This window comes from Fistularia commersonii, chromosome 5 (assembly GCF_037954325.1).
Source record: "Fistularia commersonii isolate RoL2024-O1a breed Wild chromosome 5, RoL_Fcom_v1.0, whole genome shotgun sequence".
Lineage (NCBI taxonomy): Eukaryota > Metazoa > Chordata > Actinopteri > Syngnathiformes > Fistulariidae > Fistularia > Fistularia commersonii.
The window spans coordinates 17,645,394-17,672,139 of NC_141288.1; the positions used below are offsets into that span (position 1 = coordinate 17,645,394).

At 43.3% G+C, this 26,746-nt stretch overlaps 1 protein-coding gene across 7 annotated transcripts in view; it reads left to right on the forward strand.

Annotated features, from left to right (window-relative positions):
- Positions 1 to 26,746, forward strand: part of foxp2 (forkhead box P2) — a 96,911-nt gene that overhangs the window by 39,235 nt on the left and 30,930 nt on the right. For 4 of the 7 annotated variants that reach the window (XM_086147085.1, XM_086147082.1, XM_086147084.1 and 1 more), the window contains one exon: positions 19,016 to 19,105. Coding sequence is in view for 4 of the 7 variants with exons in the window: in XM_086147082.1 (XP_086003208.1) it covers positions 19,016 to 19,105 (90 nt within the window). In the remaining 3 variants the exon portion in view is untranslated. Of the gene's footprint in view, positions 1 to 1,144; positions 1,332 to 19,015; positions 19,106 to 26,746 lie in introns of all 7 variants that reach the window. The other 3 variants (XM_086147080.1, XM_086147083.1, XM_086147081.1) reach the window with 1 other exon arrangement.

Here is a 26,746-nt window from a genome sequence, read left to right on the forward strand (position 1 = left end):
ATTGATGATGTCGGGGGCCCTCTTTGCCCTGGCGAAGGTACAGAGCATTAAATGTAGGGGGGAAATGATAAAACATTTATTACTGGAGAGAGAGAGGAGGTAATATGCATAATTTATGCTGTTTTAGCACAATCATTAGTGATAGCTGTGATAAATTTATTTCTGTTCTTTCCTCTCCCTTTATTCCACTTTTCATCAGATTTCCATAGACAATAAACTGAGAATGGATTCAGTGTCATTTATTTCTTTGTTGTTGTTTAAAAATAAAAAATAAAAAAAATCCAGTATCTTCAACCCGGGCGTTTTTAACATTCCGGATCGGGACTAAATGTTTTCCTGTTGATAGAGGTAATTACTGAAATGTCACAAAATAAATTAATATGTGGAGTTTGACTCAAGGAGGGAGGAAAATTAATCTAGACAACAAATGACACACGAGCGCTCTCCCTCTATGGAAGCCTGCAAGGCAGTTTTATTTAGCCACTGCAAAGATGACAAACCCATTATAGTGTTCATCACCGGCGTGGACCATGTGATGCGGTGACGCCTCCTCCCCTTCCCCCGCCTCCCTTCCACCAATTTTTAATTTTGCATGATTAGCTTTGCGTCATTAGGCAACTTCATTCAGACGTGGCACTAAAACTCTAACGGCTTCAAGATGGAAATATTTTAAGAATGCCTGCGATCCAGTTTTTGCTGTCTGGCTGTTGTAAATCACGAGGAACGCACCGAGAGTAATCCAAATATTAATTTGGAATTCACATAATTGTTCGAGCACATTTTAGATGTATTTCTCCGCGTTAATTTTTATTTAGGGTGGTAATTGCGGTATTAAATCAACCTTCTCAAATCTTTGATTTATGCCCACATTTTAGAAGATAAAAACCACAGTCAGGAACCCCTCCTGTTTCAAATAGTACCAGGACATGCATCCCTTTGTATTGCTTCATTTACACAGTGAATGCATAATTGCTACTACCCCGCCACCAACCTCCCCCCCCCCCTTCTTCTTCTTTAAATGCTTTAATTTCCAGAGGGGGACTGAGAGCTTGATAATGGAAGCATAGAAAAATAGGAGGGGAAAAAAAAAAGGGGGGAATTGTAACAAGAAGAGCACTAACCGGTGCCTCTTAATCACTTCTAGGTTTTAAATCATGATGATGCAGGAGTCGGCCACAGAGACAATAAGCAACAGTTCAATGAGTCAAAATGGAATGAGCACCCTAAGCAGCAGCCAATTAGAGGCTGGCAGTAGAGATGGGAGATCAAGCGCTGGTGACACGAGCAGCGAAGTAAGCACAGTCGAGCTGCTGCATCTGCAACAACAGCAGGTAAGTTGTGTTTCTCCCCCCGTCTCGCCTCTCTGCCGCTTTACCTCTCACTCTGTTTCCCCCTCTCGCTCTCCCGCTCTGCTCCTCTTTGCTCTCCTCTCAGGCAGCTGTGGGATTTTCTACATAGACAGTATGCAGTGAGATTTTCTCGTGTGTGTGTGTGTGTGTGTGTGTGTGATTTTTCTGAACTTGTTGTCATACTTTATGGCATGGGGGAAAAAAAAAGAAAAAAAAAAAACAGTTTATAGAATTATCTGTTTGCCAAGTCGGTGAATGTTGTTAATTTGTTGTAATGACAGCGTGTTTGCCTGAAGCTTTTTGGATACAAACAATGTTTTACATTGTTTTCAGTAAGTTGCATTATTTTCTTCTTTGGTATTTGAGCACATTGCGGCCATGTGAGGCCCTAAGAGAGAGGGAGCGTGTGAATACATCTGTGCATGAGAGGAATGGAGAGTGAGCTAGGCAAAGAAAGAGAAATAATGTGTGTGCTGGAGCATTCAACGGGCAAGTTTTGGTTGTGTGTGTGTGTGTAAGTGTGTGTGGTGTGTGTGTGTGTGTGTGTGTGTGTCATAGCAGCGCTGTATCCACCAGAGGGCCTCATAATTCGCCGCTGGTTGGAGTCTCTCTCACAGATTCAGCCGGTGTGATCACAGAGCCCATCCGTGGCACACAGACCTTTGAACAACACACATTTGACTGACTTAATTTTGCATAAAATTATTTTATAGGTACTCTCCTTTATCTGTAAATGTTTTTTTTTTAATCACACTTTGATCTCATCTCTTCTGCATGGATACGACTTTAAACAGAGATCCCTTCTGTTTCCTACTTAATTGTCTCGAACCGAATAAATAATCGCGGCCGTCTCTTCGCGTCACATTCTTAGTTACCTTTAATTTCTTTGCTTTATTGTGTCAGAAGCCTTCAGCGCCATCAGAGCGAGTTGAGCTTGAATGAACTTCAGGGCTGGGTGGGAGGTGGTTGGTGGGTGGCGGGTGGCGAAGGGGGGGGGGGGGTTGTAGTTGTGAAAGTCAGGCGCCAGTGGAGTGAAGGAGTCAAGTGTCTCTCATGTCTTTTCATGGTGAATGATGGCTTTGACAGTTCACCAAAAGAGCAGTGGGAGATGGGGTCGGAGGGGCAGCTTTGGGGTGAATAGGAGACAACGCTCTAGGTTTGTAATGATGCAGGCTGCCATTTGGTTTGATGCGAATTTTCATGCAAGCATGCATTTATGTGTGTGTGTGTGTGTGTGTTATTTGAAGCAGCTGAAGGCCCATGGTCAGTTTGTAAGGGCAGTATGTACCCGTGTATCTCTGTGCATCTGCATCTGTGTGTGTGTGTGTGTGTGTGTGTGTGTGTGTGTGCAGAGGGGTGTAGCATTGTGGCAAAATGAAGCATGTCCTGCAGCTCTCCATCCCATCAGCTGCTTCATCCTCCATTTCCTCATCCCGTCCGAGCAGCCGTCCTCCAACCGCGACAGAACTCAAGTGGTCGTGCCCGTGGCTGCAGTGGCCTCACACATTTGTCACCCTTCTGCCACTCTTTCTTTACACACACCTGATTGGGGTCAAACCTCCCCTTCTCTAAGTCATCACTCTTAGTTTAAAAGATGCTGGGTGGAGGACTGTCTTCTATCTGAGGCTATACTTTACCTGCAAACAGAGGCTAAGATAATGTACAACCTTAAAGACTGTTGCGCCATGTAGACATTTTTACTGTTTTTTGTTGCATACTTTTGAAATGATGCACAGGCATTCTTTTGATCTTAAGGTAATTTTAACATCTCGAGCTCACCGATCACTTAGTTGCAATTAACAGGTGGTTTGAGAAATTGTATATTTTTGAGTAATGTAACATTGCGGCGTAAAACTAAGCAATGAAAAGCTCAGGTATGAGAATGTGAAACTCTACAAGCAAGAAGTGTCTAGTTAAGTTTCTGAGACATACGTACAACTAAGCATGTGTGTGTGTGTGTGTGTGTGTGTGTGTGTGTGTGTGTGTGTGCGGACGGGGGGGTATGACAGTGTGTGCATTGTAAAGGGGCCAGCCTGGGCCTTCTTCCAACCAAGAGACAGACACATTGAAATGAGCAGTCCAGCTAACAGGTCTCTGGAGGCTTTTTAAAACAGGGGCCCTGTGCTGTTAACTTCACACACTTTCCGTGGCACGCTTGCACTGTATCTCTTTGGAAAAGGGAGATGTGCACGAAAAGACAAAAGATTGAGTTTTTTTTTTTTAATATGTTTCCCAGCACCGCTTTGTACTCCGGAGTTCATTTGGGGGTGATTCCAGATGCAGGCAGGTGTGTTTGTGTATTTTTAGATACATGCTACTCATGGTCACTTCCTGTGCTTTTTTTTTTTTCTTTTTTTTTTTTTTTATTATGGAGGGCAAAAAAAAATAAAAAAGCGAGAGAATCTAGTCCAAGTCTGCCGATTCCATTTTGAAGGAAGGCTGTTGGGTGTAATTTACCACCCACATTTGGGATGACATTGAGTGGTCCAGTGAGTATAGATGCTCCAGTCTCTCATCACGCTGCTGGGGGGATGATTAATAATAAGCACTGATGAATTCTCCACTGTCCCTGTGGGTTCCGCCATTACCTAGCAGCTCCAAATACCACCTGCAGCTATAATTAGAAAAGCTGCATCTTAACGCTCCTCGCTTTACATTTAACCAAATGCTTATCAAACATCGACCGAGACCGAGCGACACAGGAAAAAAATAAATGGTATCGAAATATTTTCCCCGCGCAAAATCAACTATATTTCCATTTGATGAACTCTATAAAATCCCTTCTAATTAAGGTGGTGCTAATTTTGTAGTACCTTATGCAAATCTGTTCAATGTGAAAGCCATATTCTCTGTTATCCATGAATCTGAATGATAACCATTGTGTCACAATTAAATTTCCAGCCCCTAATTTCTGCCAGGGTTTCACCACCCCATTCCCAAGGTTGTCTAAATAGACCTAATTTGATTTGAGATCACAGATTAGATTCCCACTGTATCTGATTGCAATTTACCAGCTGCAGATATGTATCAGAGCAAATGATGAATGTTGCACAGTCCTAATTACTATGCACAGTGATCACTATAAAAGCTCCCTTGTTGGGGGGAGAAAAAAAAAAAGCGAAGAAAATTTGTGCTGAGCTCATAAAACCAATCGATTTATCATTGGCCACCGACAGTCTTATGTTTTAATACTACTCTACGCCACTGTGTCTACTCTTGCAAGCCACGCATTGATCTTTGGATCCTCAAACTAAAGATCAAGATGAAGAGCCTGTTAGTTGATTACAGTGGTCTGTGGACTTAATCCTGCCAGGGTTATAAGCTATAAGCAGGATTAATGAGCCAATATTCAAGACTACCGCCTCCTCTAAATGGGCTTGCTCATACACAGGGCATATCGATATTCAGGACAAAATAGGGCCTTCGCCTTGTTTCCCGGTCAGTCATTTTAATCAAACACCTTCTGATCGGTACGGAAACGACATCATCCAGATCGCCGTGAACACAAACCGGGTACGTTTTTAAAGACAACTTCACTAATACAACACTTCACTCATTCTCGTTCTTTGAAAGCAACGCGATTCCTTTTAGAACTGTGCACAATCTGCATATCTACGTGTTGGTATCCTATGTGGTTTTTTTAGCACGATGCAAATGTACACGATACGGCGCCGTGCCAACTCTATCGCCCCAATTTAAATGATGGCTGCGTTTTGACATAAATTACAATAAGTATGCAACGGTGCCACGTTACCTCTTGGCTGTTACTTCTCCTGCTACATGAGAGCGTCTGTGGTCCGACTTGAGGGTGACAGCAATTAACCTGGTTTCCTAGCTGTTTAGCTGGGGGAAAGAGAGGGATGAGAAATCTGACAGCAAGTGATGGGTAATGTTTAGGGTTTAGGGGCAAATGAAATTCTCCCCAAAATGAAAGTCAAAGGGAGAAAGTTAGCCCAGCCCCCAGACAAAGGACAAAATAATGCAAGTTTGTGTGTGTGTGTGTGTGTGTTGGGGGGAGGGGAGGGGGTTGTGCATGCACACACACACACACACACACACACACACACACACACACACACACACATGCACGCACATCTTTCTCATGTGTTCTACTTGCACAAGTCAAGTTTGTTGTTTTATGCGGGTAAATACTTTGGAAATTGCTGACATGTATTGCTCGACGACCATCACAGACTAGCCTAAAGCGTCTTCCTCCCCGTGCCCTTCACCTGCCTCTCTTCCTTTTCACTCCATAGCATATTTCAGAGGACACGCATACACACACAAGATGCAAATCTGGGATTTGCCCTTGAGCATAATTTAAAGGCCTAATCACCCAGACTGTCCCTTTTGGATGGAAAAGAGAGGGCGGGAGGGAAGACGGTGCCTCTCTCATTTGCACCCTTACACAAAGAAGCTCATTAGGTTTATCTTTGAGGCCTGATATTACCCCACTCAACTGTGTAAATAAGACACCGGCCCTTTCCTGAAACATCAATCACCCCCGAGGACAGGAGAAAGACCTCAGCTTAAAAAAAAAAAAAAAAAACACAAATTCTTTTTTTTTTTTTATCATCATGTGTGCAAAGATGGCATTTTTCTGCAAGGATTTGGAGAAAGGGAAAGCAGCATATAACACGTGTCTGTAATTTTGAAGGGGTTCGGTGAAAAAGACAGCTCTTGTCTGGCCAGCTTTGTGTCTGACTTATTTACAATGAAAGCCATCCCTCTTTTTTATTTCAAGGCTCGCTATCGACAGACAGTCCCCGCGGAATAGAACATACAGGCCCGTGACATATAGGCCTGTAGTTTCCCCCTTTGCGATGACACTAAAGATACAGTACGTGAATGACTGCATAGCTACTGTTTGCTCACTCTTCCCCAGACAAAACAGAGTATTATTCTTTTATCTATATAGACACCACCCTCTTCTCGTCATCTCCCTTTTCTCCATTTTCCCCCGCGCTTCATTCTTCCGCTCCTTGAAACCTTGACTGTCCATCTATGTTTAAGACACATTACATGTGGCCTCCTGGAATTTACAGTGGCGCTCTCCCAGTAACTCCATTTCGCACAGAATCCCCCCGAGAGCACAGCGAAATGTCAAGATGGAAGGCTTGAAAGAGCGACAAGGAGAAAGGGACCGCATACAGGGGAGAACGGGGTTGTGGAGGAATCGAGAGGAGAGCGTGAGAAGGCTGCACGAGGAGACGCGGTGAAATCTGCCGGAAATAAACACTTACGGGTATTTTATGCTTAAGCAGTCCGGAGCTGTGGTGCAGGTTGCACATATTCAGGTTGAGGGAAACTCAGCCAGTACAAAACTGATTATAGGGTGTGTGTGTGTGTGTGCGTGTGTGTGTGTGTGTGTGTGTGTGTAGCCTTTAGTCATCAGAACTCCAACTTGACGTAACCCGGTCAACTTAAACCTCAAGCACTTAGTTTGTGATCGCTATCAATTCTCTGCTTGGCGATTGTGAATCATGCAGCTTTGAATCAGACAGAATCTTCCACGTTCTGTTAAACTGTAGATCATACGGACGGATTCACACGTGCAACAGTGTTTTCTCGGATCATGGGGAAACGCATCCATTTGATGAGAGCTCACATAACTCCAGCCAGGTTAGATCTTTTGTTTGACTTGATTCTTTTCTTCGCTTTTTTTTTTTTTTTTTTTTCCCTTCTCGTGAGCACATTAGCTTGGTGACAAATGAACTTGGCCAAGGTTAACCACCTCTGTGTAAATAGGAGGCAGCCTTTCAGTTGCACATGCTGAGGCCAATAGTCCTGCAGTCTCTCGCCAACCTAGTGCAAGACAGGATCAATGGTCACTTCACAACTCATTTCCTTTTACGCCTCTCTAACTGCCCTGTTTCAACTCAGGGAAATAAATGGGCACTGGATCTATATGTCCATTCACACAACCACAAACGCATACCAGCATGCATATACACACACACACACACACACATACATACTCTGAGGAGATTGAGCAATTGCCTCAACTCAATACCCTCCGCAATAATTTATTTTCAAACTGCCTTCGTGCTGAATGGTGCATCATCCTCTGTAGCCCCACAATCGAAAACAGGCATTCTGTCATTGTTTGTTGCCACTCCCCTGTCATTGGCTTAAACAGAGTGCCAGTCGTTAATATGGCAGGGTGGAGTGTTACTGTCACACTCAGCCTGAATACATCCATGCAAATGGGCTCGTCCTCTTGTAATGTAGAGCTATCAGGAGGATCGAGGACACACGTGCGGCGTGCTGCCTTCTGGTGCATACAAGGTAGTGCAATGTTGCATACTTTTCTGTAAATGACCCCCTCCATTCGGAAAAGGCAAGTGGCTTATAGTCATTTGATAGTCCACGACACCACTATCCATTTAACAGAGCTTAAAAATCCTACATATGCATATGGCGGGGTGTCTTAAGCTGACAACCACAAGACAGGATTTGCTAGAAGGCAGCTTTGGAGTGTTGTGAATTTAACAAGCATGTCTAGTATTACAGTTTCTCTCTGCTTTAGCCATGAATAGTAACAAATCAGTCTCTGAAACGCATGCCCAATGGTTTGTTGTGTACACCCCCCCCCTCACCTCTGTAACTAATATTAAAATGACTTTAAATCTGGTTAAGAAGATGACTAGCAAGAGGTCGCAACGTTGTTAATGACACCGTTGCTCTCTTTCTCTAATACTTCATGAATCTCGGCTAAGAGATTCCAGGTATGATCAAAGTTTTTCGCTTTTTTTTTTTTTTTTTCTCCCCTGCACTTGTTAACACTGTCTGCTACTCAGATTACCTTCATCCCCCATGACCCATTTTTGAATAGATAAATGCCTCCATCCTCCTCCCAAGTTGTTTGTAGTTGTAATGCTACCAGTCTGCAAAGGGAGATGCTCCTTATGCATCGCTTCCAAACACCGTATACATATGTAACAGAGCCAGCCAGGCTCTCAGCCTCTCCTCTTCACGGCTCCTCATACAAATGCAGTAAATAAGCTCAGGCCATGGGGAATTCAAGGCTCCGAGCAGACGAACTGACTGACATGTTACTTAGCGCGGGCTTTGGCGCTCTTCACTGCAGGCTTAAGAGCTGAAGCTGCGGGCTTTTACAGCGCATTGCCCAATTTCAAGGTGTCCCTTTGTTGTTAAGGTTGAGCGACATCTGTGCCTGCAAACATTTCAAACGTTTGCAATAGGAAAATAGTATATTTTGGATTTGCTCCTCGCAGAAATAGAGAAAGCATTGCATCCGTTTCAAAGGCTAATGATGGAAGTAAACAGAATCAACTGCAGGTGGACAAGACTTGGGTTCTGAAAGCCACGCGCGCTCCCTAACAGCCCGCCGTTCCTCATAAAGGCCTAACCACTCCTTATTTACCCACATGGAGGGACTTAACTGGCACGAATTGATCAGTGATAGCACTGAAAAGCTGCTTGTTCCAGCCTGATAAGTGACACCCATAAGCATATGCAGAACATGCTTTGTGGGCTAGGCGCCGCACTTCAAGCTTGACTAGACACTAAGCTGATATTGGTTTCACGCTTGGTGCAAAATCTTCCAATGGAAACCGGGAGATTTGATTGTTTCTGCATATGCATTTATCAGAAGTTTACATGATAAATATACATTAGCCTGGTGGCTTTGCCATGCGTGGTATTGTTTCAGCAATATTATTCTTCATGCATTCCTTTTCACCCGTTTGGACTTCATCATCCAATTCACCGTGAACGTGATAATCATAATTTGCACAAAACTTCAAATGGATTTGAGGGTTTTTTTTTTTTTTCTGCTCTAGAATTTCTCTCATAGTGTGGACGGACTTCTCGCTGGAAAGAAGTCGGTGGTGAAAAAAAAAAAATCAAGTCCCTCAAAACCACCAGTTACTTTATCTGCACTTTTGACATTCTCTGTGTTTCTGTGCAGTAAATGTAGTTGTCACATTTAGAAGTTACAGTCATTCAAATATTTATAATTTAAATTTCATCCCTCACTCGGCTTCATTCTGACTTTTTTTTTTTTTTTTTTTTTTGCTATATCGGCAGTCCTAAATGATATGTAATTTATCTTAGACAAAATTTCAACCAGTGGTTTTATTTTTTAATAACCACTGTAATTGTTCTGTCCTTGCAGTGCTGTAAGAGAGTGATCATGCTTTTGGCACATTCATCAAAGCTCAAAAAAAATAGCTGAAAGGAGGCCCTTTCCTCACATGGCAAGACTAAATGTGCGACAGAGTGATAAATTTTCTAGTTAGGAGAAATTACACCCACTAACTTGAGCTACTTCAGCATGAAATTGAAAAAGAAGCATTTCTTGTGAATTTTCCATTCTTGATTCAATGAAAGATGTAGATTAGTCCTTTGGAAAAGGGCGGGTGATCGGGATGAAATGGAAGAAGTATGAATGTGCTCACTTCTGCTTGTTCTCAGAAGCGTGATATGGGATGTTGTGCAAAAAGGTTTTGTTTATGGACGTCTGGTTCAGTCAGCCTGGTGTAAGATTAAAGAAAGCATGCATTTTTAACCCCCTTGTGTCTGTTTGTGTGTGTGTGTGTGCGTGCATGTGTGGTGTACACACACACACACATATACCTTTTGTATTTTTACATCTTTATTACCGGGGCTCTCCAAGCCTTTTTGCCTGCCCTGCCCCAGTCACACTCTGTACCCATGATAGCTTCTTCTCTTCATCTCTTTTTTTTTTTCTTTTCCTTTTTTTTTTCCACGCATACATATAGATTTGGAGAAAAAAAAAAAAACCCACAGCTGAGCAGTGTGTTTCTGGTGAAGGTGGTGATGTGGCGGTTGGAACACTGATTGATAGACGCTGGTGTCAGAGTGGAAGGCAGATAACTATATCTTCTCCAGCTCACTTAAAGGTCAAACACACACCGTTGTAATTGGAATATTCACAAGACAACTGTCGAGGCACAATGCGGACTGAGGGAAAGGAATAGATTGGGAGGAGTTGAAGAAAAGATTGGCGTTAAATTAGCAAAGGCGCCCAGATAAAGGAAGAGGGAATGAACAAGATCCATGGCTCTTCTGCGGGTAGACGTAGCGGTTATTTATGGACTTGATCTTTGTAAGAATTGTTGCAGTCATTGTAGGATATATTACACTTAGGTAGAGCGCAACGTCACCGATTGACTCGAAAGTAGCCGCGACGCCTCGCCGTTGCTTTAAGACAAGAAAAACCAAATGGCACATTGTGCTAATTGCACGCGTCATAATTCACCAACACTTCCATGGTCGCACTCTGCTTTATAATCTTATAAGCTAAAAGAGAGATTAGCATTCACAAAATTAACCCTTTTTCTGTGTTTACTAGAATTTTTTATTTTTTTTGGTCAATTGCACGTCGATGTTCACATTCTGAATTAGCCATGCGGCAGGTTAATTGAGGTCATTGTACTGCAAACATTATTAAACACTTTAACCGACCCAATAACGGCGTAACAGTTTCACTCGGCGATGGACCTGAGCTCTTGGAGTCGAGACACACGCACAATCATATTATTGACCCGCAACCGCAACCCGGTTTGTGTCGGAGGCACAGAAATTTACAGGCTACAACACTTTGAGAGGATGTTACCACATGTCACTCGTGTAATGTATTTGTATTCGGTTAAGTTGCGGTAGATTGCTTTTTCTAGCCTTTTATTTGCCTTATTTTGTTGCGTTTCCACTGGACAAATTTGCACAAGTCCATCCATTTTTAAACAGAATCTATTTCTCATGTCATCGTGCAAAGAAATGGCCTGTTTATGGCCGTCGCTTGTCTTCCGGTGCCACAGTCAGATCGCCAGTTTGTTTGCCATGTCTTTGGAGTCGGAGGCTTTGCACCGTCAACAAGCACAGACCCAAGTCTGAAACTACATTTTCTGCCATAACTCACTGATGATTTTCAACTAAATGCACCTGTTAAAGCTCACACGATAGCTACCAGAGGCCGATTTCACAGATATATTACTTTGTATCGTCATATTGTCGTAGACTGAAACATGTTATGCTTGTTCGATTTAATAATATCTTTATAATTTGCATACTATATCTGGGGAACCGCCTGTGTTCCCATTTCGCAACTGGAGTTTTTTTCCGCTGGACTCGGCTCGGTCTCCCAATGAGCCACGGCTGGCCCTGAATGCGACATTTCATATATGGTATTCATCCCGCTATGTGACCTCCACTCGCCTGGAACTGTGAAAAGGAGAGGCCTCATAATCACCCGAAGAGGAAATCAAGCGCTTCGAGAGAGTGAAAGACAGTGTAATAGAGAGTGAGAGAGCATGAACATGTGAATTTGTTTTTTTTTTTTATGTTGCTTTGGAGGCTACGCATTGGAAACTGCTTTACTCGACGCCGGCTTTGCTTTTTCAAAGGGAACATTTGACCTCACACATGCTGTCCACCGCACACATAAACACAGCCTCCTCACCCTTCCTCTGCCCGCACAAATAGCTTCCCCTGTCTCTTCCATTCTCTCTGTCTGTCTCTATTTTTCTTCCTCTCTGTCTCTTTGTGATAGTATATTATGGTAGCTCTCAGCTGTCTGGCTCTAAAGGACTTCACTAAGAGCAGCAGTAGATAAAGAGCATTGCTGAATGGGCTTGCTGTCACCTTATCTTAAAGTGGCGATACAGCACAGGTCAAAGTAAAGACTTCACTAAAGCCACCGCCAGAGATCAGGAAAGGAAAAGTAGGTGCTTGTGAGGGTCAATTGAATTTCATTGCGAAAGCTACCATATCAAAGGTTAAAGGCACAATAATGTATTCTTAAGGTGTGGGTACGTTGACCGTTTTAGTCCAAATCTGAGTCCACAAACGTCTGCTTTGGCCTCAACGTTGCTAAAAATCTACTCTCCTTTCTTGCTTAAAAAGCCATTCGCGCAGGAGATGGCGAGAACAGCGGGAGGTGAACGCTCGTGGCCCCGCCGTTCTCGATGGTTGATCCACCAAAGACTTGTCAGAAACGTACATCTCGCTGCATCTGCACTTTTTCCCTTTTGTTTAAAGACATAAACACGCGTTTTATGCGCGAGATACCCCGTGTTTTTTTTATCATATTTTGTGAAAAAACAAGAGGGGTTTTACTATGTTACTAGAAGCCCTCGAGCTACAACCAACCATCAACACTCTCCTCTTTTATACAAGACTCGTTTTCTTCCTGGGGTAGAAGCAAGCAGATTCATCTCACCAATCCTCCCGGGAGGGTGTAGCTATGCAGTTCTGTTTACTGTGGCAGAAAGTTAATATAATTTTTCATCAGTGGGGGAAGTTTACACATATGATTCTATTTGTCCTTCATTATTAGCACCTGAGTCTGGGGCTGGGTAGGCATAATTGTCTACAGACACAGGCCAAATAGATGCAAGGGAAAGGCAAATAAGCACACCCAAAAATAATTTGATGCTTGTACATTACAATCCTCCACCCAAGGAATTCTTAATCTAGAGAATCAATAAACAAAGGGTGAGAGATGTGCATGTGTGTGTTGGGGGTGTTGGGGGTTGGGGCAGGGTGGGGGGGGGGGGGGGGGATAATATTATATGATTGAAGGGTTGAAGGGGATGCAGGGGGCTGAGGAGTTGGAGTGAATTCAAACCGCAGCGACACGGTAAAAGGCTGAAGTAAGCGGCAGTAGATCAATATGAAAAGGTTGGTTTTTTTTTTCCCCTCTCTGTCCTCCGAAACGCCAGTTATCCACTTAAGACAGAACTATGAAAGCGAAGACGCACAAATAATATCGCCATTCTTGGAGCGAGTAGGCAAGTATTTTACTCTATGTACAAACAGGGGAGGCTGTTGCAGTTCAAAGTACTGAAATAAAGATTGCAGAGCGGGACACAGAGGCCCATTGTTCTGCCGGATAGCTTCATGTCAGTCCCAAAGCCTGAGTAGATTCTCCCCGGACTTCTGCCCCCCCCCCCATTTCTCTCTCGCTCGCACACTACAGACTATTGATTTATTGAATCTTACATTCAAATGCACATTCCGGGTGGATACTTTCCAAATTTTTACCTGATCTCCTCTTCAAAATATACGTGCCTTTCACTTACATGCATGACGGTGGGAGAAACTGCCCAAGGGTCAGATTTGATGCATTCTGAAATACGACCTCACCGACCGATCACGCTGCGTAAGGGCCGACTTGGGCCGAGAGGAACATAAAAAAAAGCACATAAGTTGAGCCAGGAAGTGGCAATAGTCATATCTGTAAGCTTTGCTATCCCATCGTACCGTCAACGGAAAATCATATTTCTCAAATTTGTCTACCAGAAGTTTGCTGTTGACGCTCCTTCAGCGCTTGATTCAGTTTCCCCCCAACCTCTCTCTTTCAAGCACTTCATCAAGCAAAGATGACCGAATCTGCTCAGATAATATGCTCTGTATGGGCTTTGTTGAGGAGAATTATGTCTGAAGCAATTATTGAAGCACTGATACATTATCTCCTTTTTCTGACCTTTATGGAAGCATGCAAGTCCTTCTACTTCTGTCTTAAATTTTCTTAAGGTAAATGAGATCAGTTGAAATTTTTCGATATTTGAACTATTTATTGGATCCACTTGGAGGGGAAAGAAGAAAATAATCAACATCTTCCCATCTGGATATATCTTGTCCATCTCAGTAATATGAAATAGTGCGGCCGTCAAAATGATCATGAATACAATCGAATTTCTCCATCAAACGGATGATAAAGATATCTTATTTTGAAGGATTTCTCTAATGATACTAGATATGGATTACCAAAAATGGTAGTATTATATGAGCCTTGGATTGTGAGCGATAGGCTTCATCATAAAAAGATTCATTTTTATCAACAGCGCAAAGACCAGAAACTAAATCAAATCATTCCACAAGGTTTTATCGGATGCACTGTGATTTCTTAGCGTTTCTTTATACTTGTGCTTTCGCCACAGTCGCCCCTGTTCCAATGTGTAATCGCAATTTGTGTCGGGACCAGCATCCCCAAGCTGTACCGACAATGTTCCCCGGTCACACTCAACTTGTTTTTACAAAGTCATGAAACACTTTTGCATTCAATCTTTGCAGGGGACGTACTGCTCCTCTTCGCCGCTCGTCCGGCGAGCCCTTCCAAATTCATATCCAACCATCGACTCCGAATCCACTTAAACAAGAAGATAGAGTGTAAATATTTTGGTCTGTGGTGTAGGCTGAAGTCGTCATTGCCAGGGGTCTTGCGTCGTCAGTGCAATCAACTTTGTTTGTTTGCTCAGCCTAAACTGTTTGTGCTATATTTCTCTGGGCACGCGACTCTTTCCTGCTTGATAGACCATAAAACGTTTTCCTCTTTTTAGTTTTCAGTGCCTTCTCTGCTTTTTTGTCTCTCTGTATTTCCTGGACATGGATATCGACAAGCCCGGTTCAAAGATGCTTTGTACAAAGGTTGCATATGCTTATGTGCCAGCAGGAACATGAGCTGTCGAGGCTGTCGGCATGATAGTTTTCTGCACAATCGCAAGTTGAAATGCATCCATTTACTCCCTACCACATTTAAAAATAAAAAAAAAACTTGTTTGGTCACTTAAAATAATTTATCAGCCTTTTCATTATGAATTATGGAGAAAAAAAAAAAGTTCAATGTGCAGTTGTCACATTGTTAATTGTTGTGGTGAAAGGCAAAGACGCCAGATGCCCCTGGCTGGATGAATTAAAAAAAAAAAAAGTGAGTGCACGCAGAAGGATTCTTCGAATAGTTGTCTACAGATTTGTCCATGTTACTGAAACCCCAGACCTGCGTCATGCATTGGTCAAATTAGTCACGGCGTTGACCATCCCGTTGCCACAGGTAATAAATAGCCACGAATTTATCTGCATTTTACAAAAAGTATATGCATTTACGCGCCACAGATGACACTTCCCAAAAAGTCGGCTACCGTAGCTATCGATGGCCTTTTTCTGTTATTCTGATAGACGATTTTTTTTTTTCTCGATTAATAATCCAAAAAGAATAGCGCGAGTCAGATGTTTCTTTATGGTCGGCAGATATGAAGTTGCTATGTGTTTACAATGACTTTATGGCAGATGGATATATTTTGTTCAAGCCTCAGAGATGTGGGAATATACCTGTTAAGGACACCTTATTTCATTCTCGTGTCATAATTCCAATATCTAGTATATCCCCCCGAATAATAACAACTCCCAGGCTGACCCAAGCCAGGAAGTGATCCGCACTGTCCAAACACAATGTCACAGGTCTTCAGATATATCTGATTCCTGCGCCATGGCTGCATATCACGCAATCTCCAAGTGGATTTGAAAGAGTGACATCGGTATTGGACGGCTTATTCTTCGCCGCACACAACAAGCAAAGCAGTCTAGAGATTTTCTGTGCTTGTTTAAAGTCTTTGCATGCTTCTTACAAAAGTGGATTGTGATAGGTGCTCCTTATTACCCTGGTCTGTAAAACCTCTAAACACATGTTGGGAGAGTGAATGAATGAATAGATTAATGGATTTTTTTTTTTTTTGGTTGTTTTTTTTCACTCTCCTATCTCTTCCTTTGCTTTTCCGTCAGTCTCGTCTCACTCCTTTTTTTTTCTCCTTCTTCAGTGATCTCTGCATGCCTATTAATGTAGCAGAGGAATGCCTGTGTAAACATTCTTGTTTCTCAGTCCGTTTCGCATAATAGTTGCCTGTATCGCCTTTCTCCTGACCTCACTATCTGAAACCAATTACACCGGATCCATTTGGGCTGACTCTTATTTTCATAAGGATCCATGTGTCGCAGTCTTGGTTGCTCTGTGTGTTATTTTCCCTCGTCTTATTTTTTTTTTTTCCTCTTTTCCAACCTCAGTGATGGATATCAACATCAAATATGCCTCTGAGTGCCTTGTTATTTATATAGTGGGGCCTGTCTCTTTTTCTCTTTGTCTCTCTCTTGTACACTGTCTGGCTACCTCTCATTGTAAGGAATGTGTCACATTGTGCTGTTTATACAATGTGCACATTAATAAACCAGGGATGTCATTTTTTTGTGCATAGCAACGCAGGTTAAATAGATGGTAGGTCTGCTCTTGTCCCTGTTTTTGTCCACTCCTCCCGACTCTTCAGCAAACTTTTGATGACTTTTCTTGGCGTTTTGTGCCTTTTTTTTTTTTTTTTCACGGGTTGAGATGAGCTCCTGCTCGCCATCTTTTTTGGAGTGGGAGGTGGGTGACACAAATTGGTGCTTTTCACTGTAATGGCTGGATACTCAGATCCAGTGAAAGTGAAGGTACTTTTCTTCCCCCCCCCCCCCCCCCCCCCCAACCTTTCCCTCCTCCCCGGGAGTCTTACTATCCCCACTTCCAAAAGAATGTACATTTGCAGTCATGACAAACCACCCCGTGAAGTTTGGCCCGCGTTCATAAGACGTATGGTTTGTTTAGTTTGTTTATAGGGTGTATCAGTCTTAGCGGACTTCATTTCTTCCAGGCCCAAGATAGTCGGTCTCTCCGCTTCCCCCCTGCGCTCCATCATTCACATCTGGACCCCCGTCTACACTTACCGCCGCATGGATATTGGAGCTGCAGTTTGGAACATCTTTTTCTTTGTACTCTTGACTCTCTTGGCTCTGGGTATAACACGGGGAGTCATTATTGATTCACACATGGATAAACATTTCCTCCTGACAGCAACCTTGGGCTGCACTAATCAAGCAGCCGTCCCTCTAACTACTGTGTGCAGAACTCAACAAGCCTTATAATTACTTTGATTCGCCAGTCATAGTAAGATTAATAAACCTCGGTGTTTTAATTAGCAAAGTCATCCTGCATTCACAGAATTTGTTTTGTCTTTATGTTGGGTTAGGTGTTAGCAACGTTTCGCGTGCCCGTCCGTTTTATAAGTCCATAAACGGCAAGGTTATTTATCTGCATACCCCGGCCTCCGGTGTTTAGGTCAGTCCACTTTTTTGGGACGTGCCCGTGCATGTTGTGGAAAAAGAGCAGTCATTTGTCTTACGAATGGCACATTACACACACACACACACACACACACACACACTCGCATGGAACGGTGGCGACTGGGTTCCTTTTACCAAGGAGACAGATCAATGCAGTTAGAACCGAGTATCAATGTAATGTGTTTGTTTACATCGGTTCACAGACCTGGCTCCTCCTGAGCAGCCAGTCAGACGGATCTCCTCCATTCCCCCCACCAAGCACCCCCACCCCCCTCCAAACTCTGTCATTTCATAACTGGTGGGGTAGTTTTGCTCTCTTGGGGGTTAAAACATGGAAACATTTTTTTTTTTTCCTCCCCTCAATCTCATTTTAGTGCCTCACACTCTGCCTCTCCTGTCGTTTCCTCTTGTTTGTTTAGGATCTCAATGTACTAGTTCAAACATTGTTCCCACCTGCTGGCAGAGCTGCACCATATGCACGTCCTGTCAAGGCAGCTGTTGTCATGGATACTAGCAAGCACCAGAAAATAAAACGAGAGCCCTTGGTTCTTGATGAAGCGTCACTTCCAGGTTTTTCTTTACCTTATTATTTCCTTTTTTTTTTTTTTTTTTTTTTTGCTTCGCCTCCCCCTCGTCCTCGTCTTTTTTTTTTTTTTCTTCAAAAAGAATCACCTGTGAAGTTGTTTCCCTGTGTGTGTGTGTGTGTGTTGGCACGCACAGGTTTTTTTTTTTTTTTTCCTATTTGATGCTCATGGGCCCGAAGAATACAAGGTATGCAGCTGTGTAGAGTTGCAGCAACTGTAGTAGCTGTGTACAATGTGCTTTTTTTTTTTTTTTTGCCAGATGCTTTCATCCACTCGCTCTTGAAGAGTTGGAGAGCGGCTGCTCGCCCACTTGCTACCACACCTGTGAAGCCGGTGCCTCCTTCGTCACACACACACACACACACACACACACACATTCATCGCAAACCGTCCAGGGGAGGTGGAATCTGTAATCCCATCACACCCTTAAGAAATAAATTATACCCGATTCTAGCCTCTCTGATTCGTACAATCACAGTTTTTTGCTAAAAAAAAAAAAAAAAAAAGAAAAAGCGAGTTGATGCCAAATTGTACAATTAACAAATAGGCACGTGTAAACCGCTGTGAATCAAATTCTATTTAATTGGAAAGGGAAAGGTCTCTTCTTCTTTGTATTTTAATTTTCCTCTCTTTCTTTCACCCGTGTTCTGTTCATAAGCATTATTGATGTGTAAAGTAAAACCTGGACTGCTTGTTAATTCACTCTAAATGTAATCTGATGTTGATTTTGTCAACTTTAATTACAGCTCCCAGGGACACTTCACATGGTACTGCTTCTACTTCAAATTGATATTATGAATATGCAAATATGGTGATAATTTGCAGAGAGAAGTGGGTATTTCAGTTGAGCACACACTAGACAGGTCAATTCTACAAACACTCTGCCGCTTTTTCCAGCCCTTCACCCTCTTCTTCAGGGGCGCTTTAGACCAAGCGTGTTTATCTTCGATCATGACTCCGTGAACTCAAAAACCCCAGTGTTGCGCAAAATCTCGCGAGAATCTGTTGCAGAAAATGTCATTGATGAATCAACTGATGACTTTTTTTTTTTTTTTTTTTTTTTTTTTATTTCGTCCCCGGAAATTCGAGGTGTATCTGCGTGGGCTTTGACCGTCCGTCTTCCGCACGTCCTTGTTTTTCATCGGTGTTGATTTCTTCTCTTTGCAGGCCCTACAAGCAGCAAGGCAATTACTCTTGCAACAGCCAGGCAGTGGCCTGAAGTCTCCAAAGAGCCAGGACAAGCAGCGTCCACTGCAGGTAAAGCAGCTCCCCATCTAATCTCTTAAGTCCATCCATAATACATGTTCCTCTGAAAAGATTTCCTTTGTTCCACAAGTGTGTTTGATTTACCAACGCAATCCTTGGACCTGCCGCTGCAATCCTAAAGCTGGACAACCCAGATCTTAGAATGCAAGGTGTCACACAGACACATAAAAACACACAAGACCGACCGATCTCAGGAAACAGCATTTTCTTTTATAGGCATTCTATCCATGTTTAATGAGGTTATTAAACCCATTTGGTCCAAAATGCTCATAAAATGGACGACAATCAGTATTGCAGGTATATTCAGAGGTTATGTGGAAGCGTGACCAATAGGAGGGACATTTTTCATCCGCAAGCTTTTCCACATTAGCTCCGTGGCGTTGTGGACATACAAAGATTCAGAGATCGGCTGTCACTATTTGGAGGGAATGTTGTTCCGGTTAGTCGATCAGACAGCAAGTTAATTCTACCGTTTCCGCAAATTGACCTCATCGGTTTGTGGAGCTTTTCTGTTTCTGTTGTCATTGAGGGAGGCCGCACTTGTGCATATGTAAAAAAAATACTTGGACGCTCACGCTAATTCATACATATGAATATGAACCCGTTGCAGCTGCGCTCCCTCTGAAACTCTTAAATTCCTTTTATGCTTTTTTTAAACTCCGAATTCAACGAGGCAGTTTGTTGGGTTTCCTCAGCTCAAATTATACGAGGCTCCTTCACATCTGCGCTCCATGTTTATGATTCATATTTCCTTTTTGCGTTCTGTTGTTTGACATGGGGATGTGTGCCCTCCACTTGGCTAATAAGTACAATCAAGAATCAATGGTTTACCTCATTAGTGACTCTCCGCATTTCCTTGACGGGGAAAATGGTGTTAACCTCACTCGTTGATATTTTCACAGAGTGTAACAATGGCAACACCTCCAATTGGCGTCGCACCCCTGTGTACTTAATTAGGCATTTCCGAAGAGCTAAGGTCGGACGCGCGATCGCTCTTTTCCACGAATCACTTCAAATTCATCGAGATTGCTATCGCTATATTCACACAAATGCACTCATTTTCACCTGCTTAGATATTCACAAGCGGGCAACCCGATAGCACAAACGCCCGCGTGGTCAACAAATTTGAGACATTCATGGCAGGGGGAACCGTATTGAACGGGTGCAATGTGGCCCGTGTCCGAGCTCCTTCCTCTAATAACGCCTCGCCGAAGGTAAATATTGAATATTTACATTTGCTTACTCCGTCCCCGCCTGATGTTAGTGATATGAATCAATAAGGATCCACGGCCCTGCCCGATCACCCTGTCCTTGGCTCCCAACTAATCCATCTGTTGATCCTGCCTTTATTAACATTCACACCTCTTGGTTCCACGAAGTCTCCGTGCGGAACGTCGGCGAGACGTGCCGCCGACTTTCACAGTGTCACTTCCCAAATCCTTGCGGTTCATGGTCATTTTTAGTCTGGGACCGTGCTGCCGCGCACTCATGAATCCGCTCATTTCAAATGACATTTTAAACCATAGTACCTTATTGTGCAAGTATCGGTATGAGGCCTTTCTTTTTAAAAAAAAAAAAAAAAAACGTATTATTCTTTCATTTCTCTGACCTTGTCAGCATCAGCATTTTCTCTGGTAGTTTTGGGGAGTTTACCAAAGAAAGCTGTCTGGACCGGGACAATGGGAACTATTGTGCAATGTTTTATCAGCTTGAAGGCTTTATAGCAGTCAAAGGCAATGATACGTTTTGAAATAATGCAGATTGATTGCCCCGCATGATTAGCATTGTAAAAGTGGAAAAAAGGATTAATATTGCCATGACATGCTGCCTGTGACAGAGATACTGATAAATCCTCTGCCAGTCTTTTTTTTTTTTCTTCTCCTTCTCCCATCTTTGGTATTTAAGGGAGGGAAGTGATCCATAGATCATGGCATGTAAATTATTTAGTACACAAGCATCTAAGTGCCTCGGCTTGCAGTTTTAATTATGCGTATTAGTGGTTAAAGGCTCTCGCCTGACTAATTCTATCCGCTCGCTCATTGCCGCTTCTCAGGAGTTGATGATGCGGAGGCAAGCAGCTCTGGTGTTCACATGAACACCCACACACACACACACACACACAACGGCGGAGGTGGTGGTGGTGGGGGGGGGGAGTCTCACCAACACACATACAAACACACATAAACTGCTTCTCCACATTTGCGTAATGTGACAGGTCTATTATTACACTGTAAGCCCATGGGAGCACTCAATAAACACCTATTTCTCCCTGTAAATCCCCCTGCCTCCGCCATGCTGCTTTCATGGCTCTCCCAAGGCACACAACACCCTCTCGTCTCTGCTCCGTTCCCCCCTCATTCTGCTCTGTGGCAATATCCCCCCACTGAAAGGCATTTATACACTGACATTTGGAATACAAATAAAGAAACGCGGACAAGGAGAGGCGGAGAGGATTACAGGGGGCCTATGAATCTGACAGTTGTTTCATTTGAACACGCATGTACATAATACATCCGCATGCATCATGCATTTGCACACGTCAAGAGCGGAAAGACAGGCGGTTTGAGGTTTACCGTCGTCATACGTGACCCGGCGTCACTCTCGATTATTAGCGGCGCCGGCGCTAATTGTCGATCACAAACGGAACCGGGCCCGGAGCTGCCTCAAACAATCTGGATCATCTGCAGCCGCTCGTACGTTGATCTGTCCCACCTCCGCATGTCAGCGTGTGCAAAATAGATGAGGAAAACGGGGGCATAACTAATAGCCTCACTGCCACCCAAGCAGTGTCCTAAATATGAAGGAAAAATAGCGTACGGGCGTTTTTTCGCTCAGATTGCTTCGTGACACGGGCCGTCCGGTTGGAAGCGTCGCAGGCCCGCCCATTTCACAATCAAGCCCAAAATCACGATAGAAGATCTCGTATAATCTTCATCCGAAACAGACGCGCGCGGTAGGAATTGGGTTAACATTGAGTAGGGGGGGGGGGGGGTTACCTAACTTCTGCATGCGAGGCTAAAAGACGGTATTTTGCATTTACATTTATGAATACCCTCTGGTTGTAACTTGGAGAAGAAAAAAAAAGAAAAAAAAAAAAAACTATCCCCACGAATGGAATAAAGAATTGGGGGAAATATTATGTTATTCATGAGGAAAACTTCTGTTGACTCAAGAGAGAGAGAGAAAGAGAGAGGAAAATATGTCAGCACATTTTAAGTCAAACACCCTTGGTTACTGCTTTTATAACCAGAAAACAAGATTTTTTTTTTTTTTTTTTTTTTCTATCACCATCTCCCCCCCCCCCCCGCTTCTCTTTTCTCCCCCCTCCCTGCATTTACAACACCTACAGGACAAGATTGCTAAATTGCGAGGACAGAGCGGGTTCATCATTGTGATGCAAAAGAAGCTGAAATACAACCCCAAGGCAAGGTAGCTGAGTTTGGGGGATCAAGTGAAAGTGAGAGGAAGGGAGGGATAAAAAAAAAAAGTAACTCAGACCTTTGATGTAGCAGCAACAAATTTACCTTGTGACAGAAGATACATGGGTGCAATAAACGAGTTATACCAGCCCTTACACATGCAATCAGATGATTCTGGCCAGGGTGTTAATTGGATCCTAACCGGCAGATCTGATACGCCCGGGCCCCAGTGGTGAGGGGGAAAGCCTTTCCAAGTGATGAACTATAATTCACTGAGCTGCTTGAAGCACTTGTAATTTACTGTGTGTCACTGATGAAGAGGCTGATCCAGTGGAGGCCATATTACCTGCAACATCAGAGGGAAGTGCCCCCCATCACTTGTACTCTCTTACTTATTTCTATTTCAACACTCCTCTCTGTGCTTCCTTTTTTTTTTTTTTTTTTTGCGGAATTCTCTCTCTCTCTCTTTCTCTCTCTCTCTCTTTCTCTCACCCCTTTATCTGTCACTCCTATTTACTCCCGAACAGTATCCACCTGCAGGCAATGGTCGGAAGTGAATGGTGACAGTTTAATGATAAAAAGGTGTGAGCTGATTATGGCGCAAATAATGCGGGCCAGCGAGGGCGCGCACCTAAACTTGTATCCTCTATATTCCGGGTTTAATCAATGACTATCTGCATGTAAAGAAGAATCAATATGGAAATCGGGCTAAGCCATTTCCAATCTCCTGGAGCATTTTATTTGAGGCTTTAGATGACGGCTCTTTATGTAACGATAAATGCATTACCCGTGTAGTTCTATCAAATCCTTATGGAAATTGATTTTTGAAAACATTCATTAATCTACTTAGCTTGAGTTCTAAAAATCTAAAGTATTGATCTCCTTAAGCTGAGTACACTATACGTATTCGGGCGCGCCGGGCTCCAATACGTGGGCGTATGCATGTAATTCGACACACACGCTTCCTGTGTACGCCGCACTTGAACCTTCCCTGCCACACACTCACCGGGCCAGCTGCCCCGGAGCCTTGGAGGTCCTTGAGTGGAGAGTCCGAGCTATCAATAATGGCGTGGCCACATTTGGCAGTAATTAGATAGTAAATGAGCAGTGTCTGCTGGAAAGGAGTTGAGAGGTCAAGAGTCCACGAGTCACGAGGGGCGTCTGAGATTTGTGTCCGCGCCCCCTGGGATGCTCGGGAAATTGAGATGAAATAGTAAATGTGGGTGGGGATGAACGGGGGGAGGGGAGGGGGAAGGCGTTCTCCAATTTTTTTTTGATTTTTTTTTTTTTTTGTGCCTCGCTGTAAAGCTCTAGCTCGTAGCTTAATTAGCACTGACACTTCCTGCCAAGGATCCCCAGTAATTACTGGCTCGGACTCAATTTTTCATCGCATTTTTCCCAGCGTTGTTCTGCTCAGCGCTCCGTCCTGTGTTATATAACCAACTTCTGTCATTGATAACATCCCCCCGTTTTCATTGTCCCCGCTATCACGATGTTGGCGTATTGTAACCGACACCCAGTCAAGTGTTTCCCCCCTGTATATTTCGACTAATTATGTTGTGTCGAAGACAGTCGGACACCGGGAATCTTTCTTCGTTGTACTTGTAATTGTTTGACTTTCAGCTCTGATATCCTTGTTATCTCTGCTGTTTGGTACTTTCAGTTCTTTTGAAATCCCATCGCTCTGAAGAGGAAGTGCCTCATCATTTAATAAGTTCAATTGCTGCCAGAGTGTCTGTTGGACCCAACAAACCGAGTCCCGTGTTAACCGTCTAGTTCGATGTCTATTTGTGAGGCCGGTTGGTCGTGGCCTTCCGGTGTGACAAAAGTGTTGTGACGATTTGCTTGCGCTGCTGTGGACCCCACTAGTGTTATCGATTTGCGGGGAAACCCGCATGGGTTCGGAGCTCCGGTCAACACTGCCCCAATTTTTTTTTTTTTTTGGTATTTAAAGGAGACGCAAATACAATAATCACAGTTAATACACGACTGTTTCCCACCAATGTGGCGTGAAATGGTTTTTAGTTTTGCCGAATGTGGCCTGCCGCAATTACATAATAATGATTATAATAATGACAGCCAGGAGTTTCCTCAACAACTGCAACCGATGTGAAAATGATTCACAAATTCCATACATGTTTACTGTATCTACTGATGTACATATATGTGTGTATATACATGTCATTTTTTTTTTATTTCTCTCAGATTGTAAGGAAACAGAGGCCCCGATTGGATATCATGGTTTTTTTTTTTCCCTTTCGGAGAGATTCACAACCTCTGCATGTTTATGCCGCTGCCATCATCGAGTAAATGCTCATTAATTTCATCCCTTCGTGGCAAAATCATTTCTAGGAGAGGCAATTCAGCCTCCTGTTCCTTTCAATTCACTGCTCATGTCAATCAAGCCCTCATGCAGTATCCTGCAGAATGAAGGTGTTATATTCCTGCAATTATCATGTCATATACTCGAAAATGTAAATGAACGTGTGTGTAAAATTAAATTTATGGGTTGTCAGTGAAGAATAAAAACCAGGAGAGCAATTACTTATCTGCTTTCATCTTGAAGCCTCTGATACGTCAAGCAGAAAAGCATGCAGTTAAATGTTGGAATTAGCATTGTACTGCACTTCACAATGGACATGGGCCAGTGCTTATTCTCTCCTCTCCTTCTTCATCCCGCTTTTCTCTCTTTTCTTACCCTCTTTTTGTTTTGAACGGTGAAGAAATGAAGGTCATTATCCCCAATTACAACTCTAAAAAGCTAATAAAAGTATGAAAGGCTCCTCCAAGTTTCTCGAGGTGGTTGGTTTGCTGCCCTGCATATTTTGTTGCTCTTGCTCGGCGATGATTTCTTTTTTTTTTTTTTTTTTTTGGAATCCATTCTTGCCGGAGTCCAGCAACAGTAACTTACAGATATTCGATGATGAATACTTATATCGCACCACTTACACCAGGAAGAAACACTTTGAAGTACAATGTAGAATTTATATTTGATTCCACTTTACATATGTATGCGCATACATTTGTGTTAACTCTATAAGTCTATATCTCTTTTGTGAGCCAAAAAAAAAAAAAGAAAACATCTTGGAGCCAGCATCCAATTAATGATCTTAATGAGTGCATCTCTAATGTTGTTTCTCAGCCTCACTCGTCCTATTGTCACGGCATCCAACACAAACCCAGGAGTGACTGTAGGGGTAATTACTTACCTTGCAATGTACCTTTAAGGGTTAATAACATTGAAGGTGTAAGCACAGCATTTGCATAATTACACATGGACTGTTTAATTTGCAACTTTTGACATCTTTTGTTCGGCACATCATTTATTGCGAATGCATTTTCTCTGGTGCTCTTGCAAGGAAGGGGGCCAGTAGAGAGAAGAAAAAAAAAGAAAAAAAGCAGCACCACAACATCCTCCTCCTTCTCCTCGTCCTCTTCCACCTTAGATGGAGCCCCTTCTCTCTAAGACCCTAATGAACAATGGAGGCAGGATTTGTTTGAATATGAATATGAATGTGCAGCCGGGCCGGCTGGAAGTTGACCTTCAGCTGTGATTTTCAGTTCATCAGGATTAGTCAAGGCGGGCGATCAGGAGCCACTAATGCATAATGACTTCTAAAATGAAAAATGTGTAGTGACCATGCAAATGTCTCGGCTAATCAAAGAGGGGGGAAAACCTGGGGTGGGGCGATGGGGAGGCGGTAGGCGATGAGGAGAGGAGAGCTAAACAAGGACGTGTCAAGGCCTGACAGTGAGAGAGAATGGGGGGGAGAAAGCGAGGATGAGAGAGAAGACGGGAGGAGAGAGGAGAGACATGCATGGAAAGTAATCAAGGCAGCTTGATTAGCTGGCGATGAGGACGGGGATGTCTTATTGGCCCCTTGACACGCCGTATACTGTAGGCCGGCTACCGTCATGGCAGCTCCTCTCCAAAACACCTCTGCAATTAGTGTCCCCGCAGGTGTAACTATATGTTGTTATTTTCTTTCGTCGTGATTTTAGAAGCAGAAAGGATCTCTGTTGACATGATGCGACGCGCGATCCTAGATTTCATTAGTGCGCCGAGAAATATCGGCCGATATCGCGTCGGAGACGAACGAGGTCACGACGAAAGATGGTCTCGAGAAAGACGAGGCGTTTGATTCAGTCAGGATCGGTCCAGTGACCGTGTAAACGCAAGGTGATTCCACGAAAACAAAAATAAGTGGTCGGC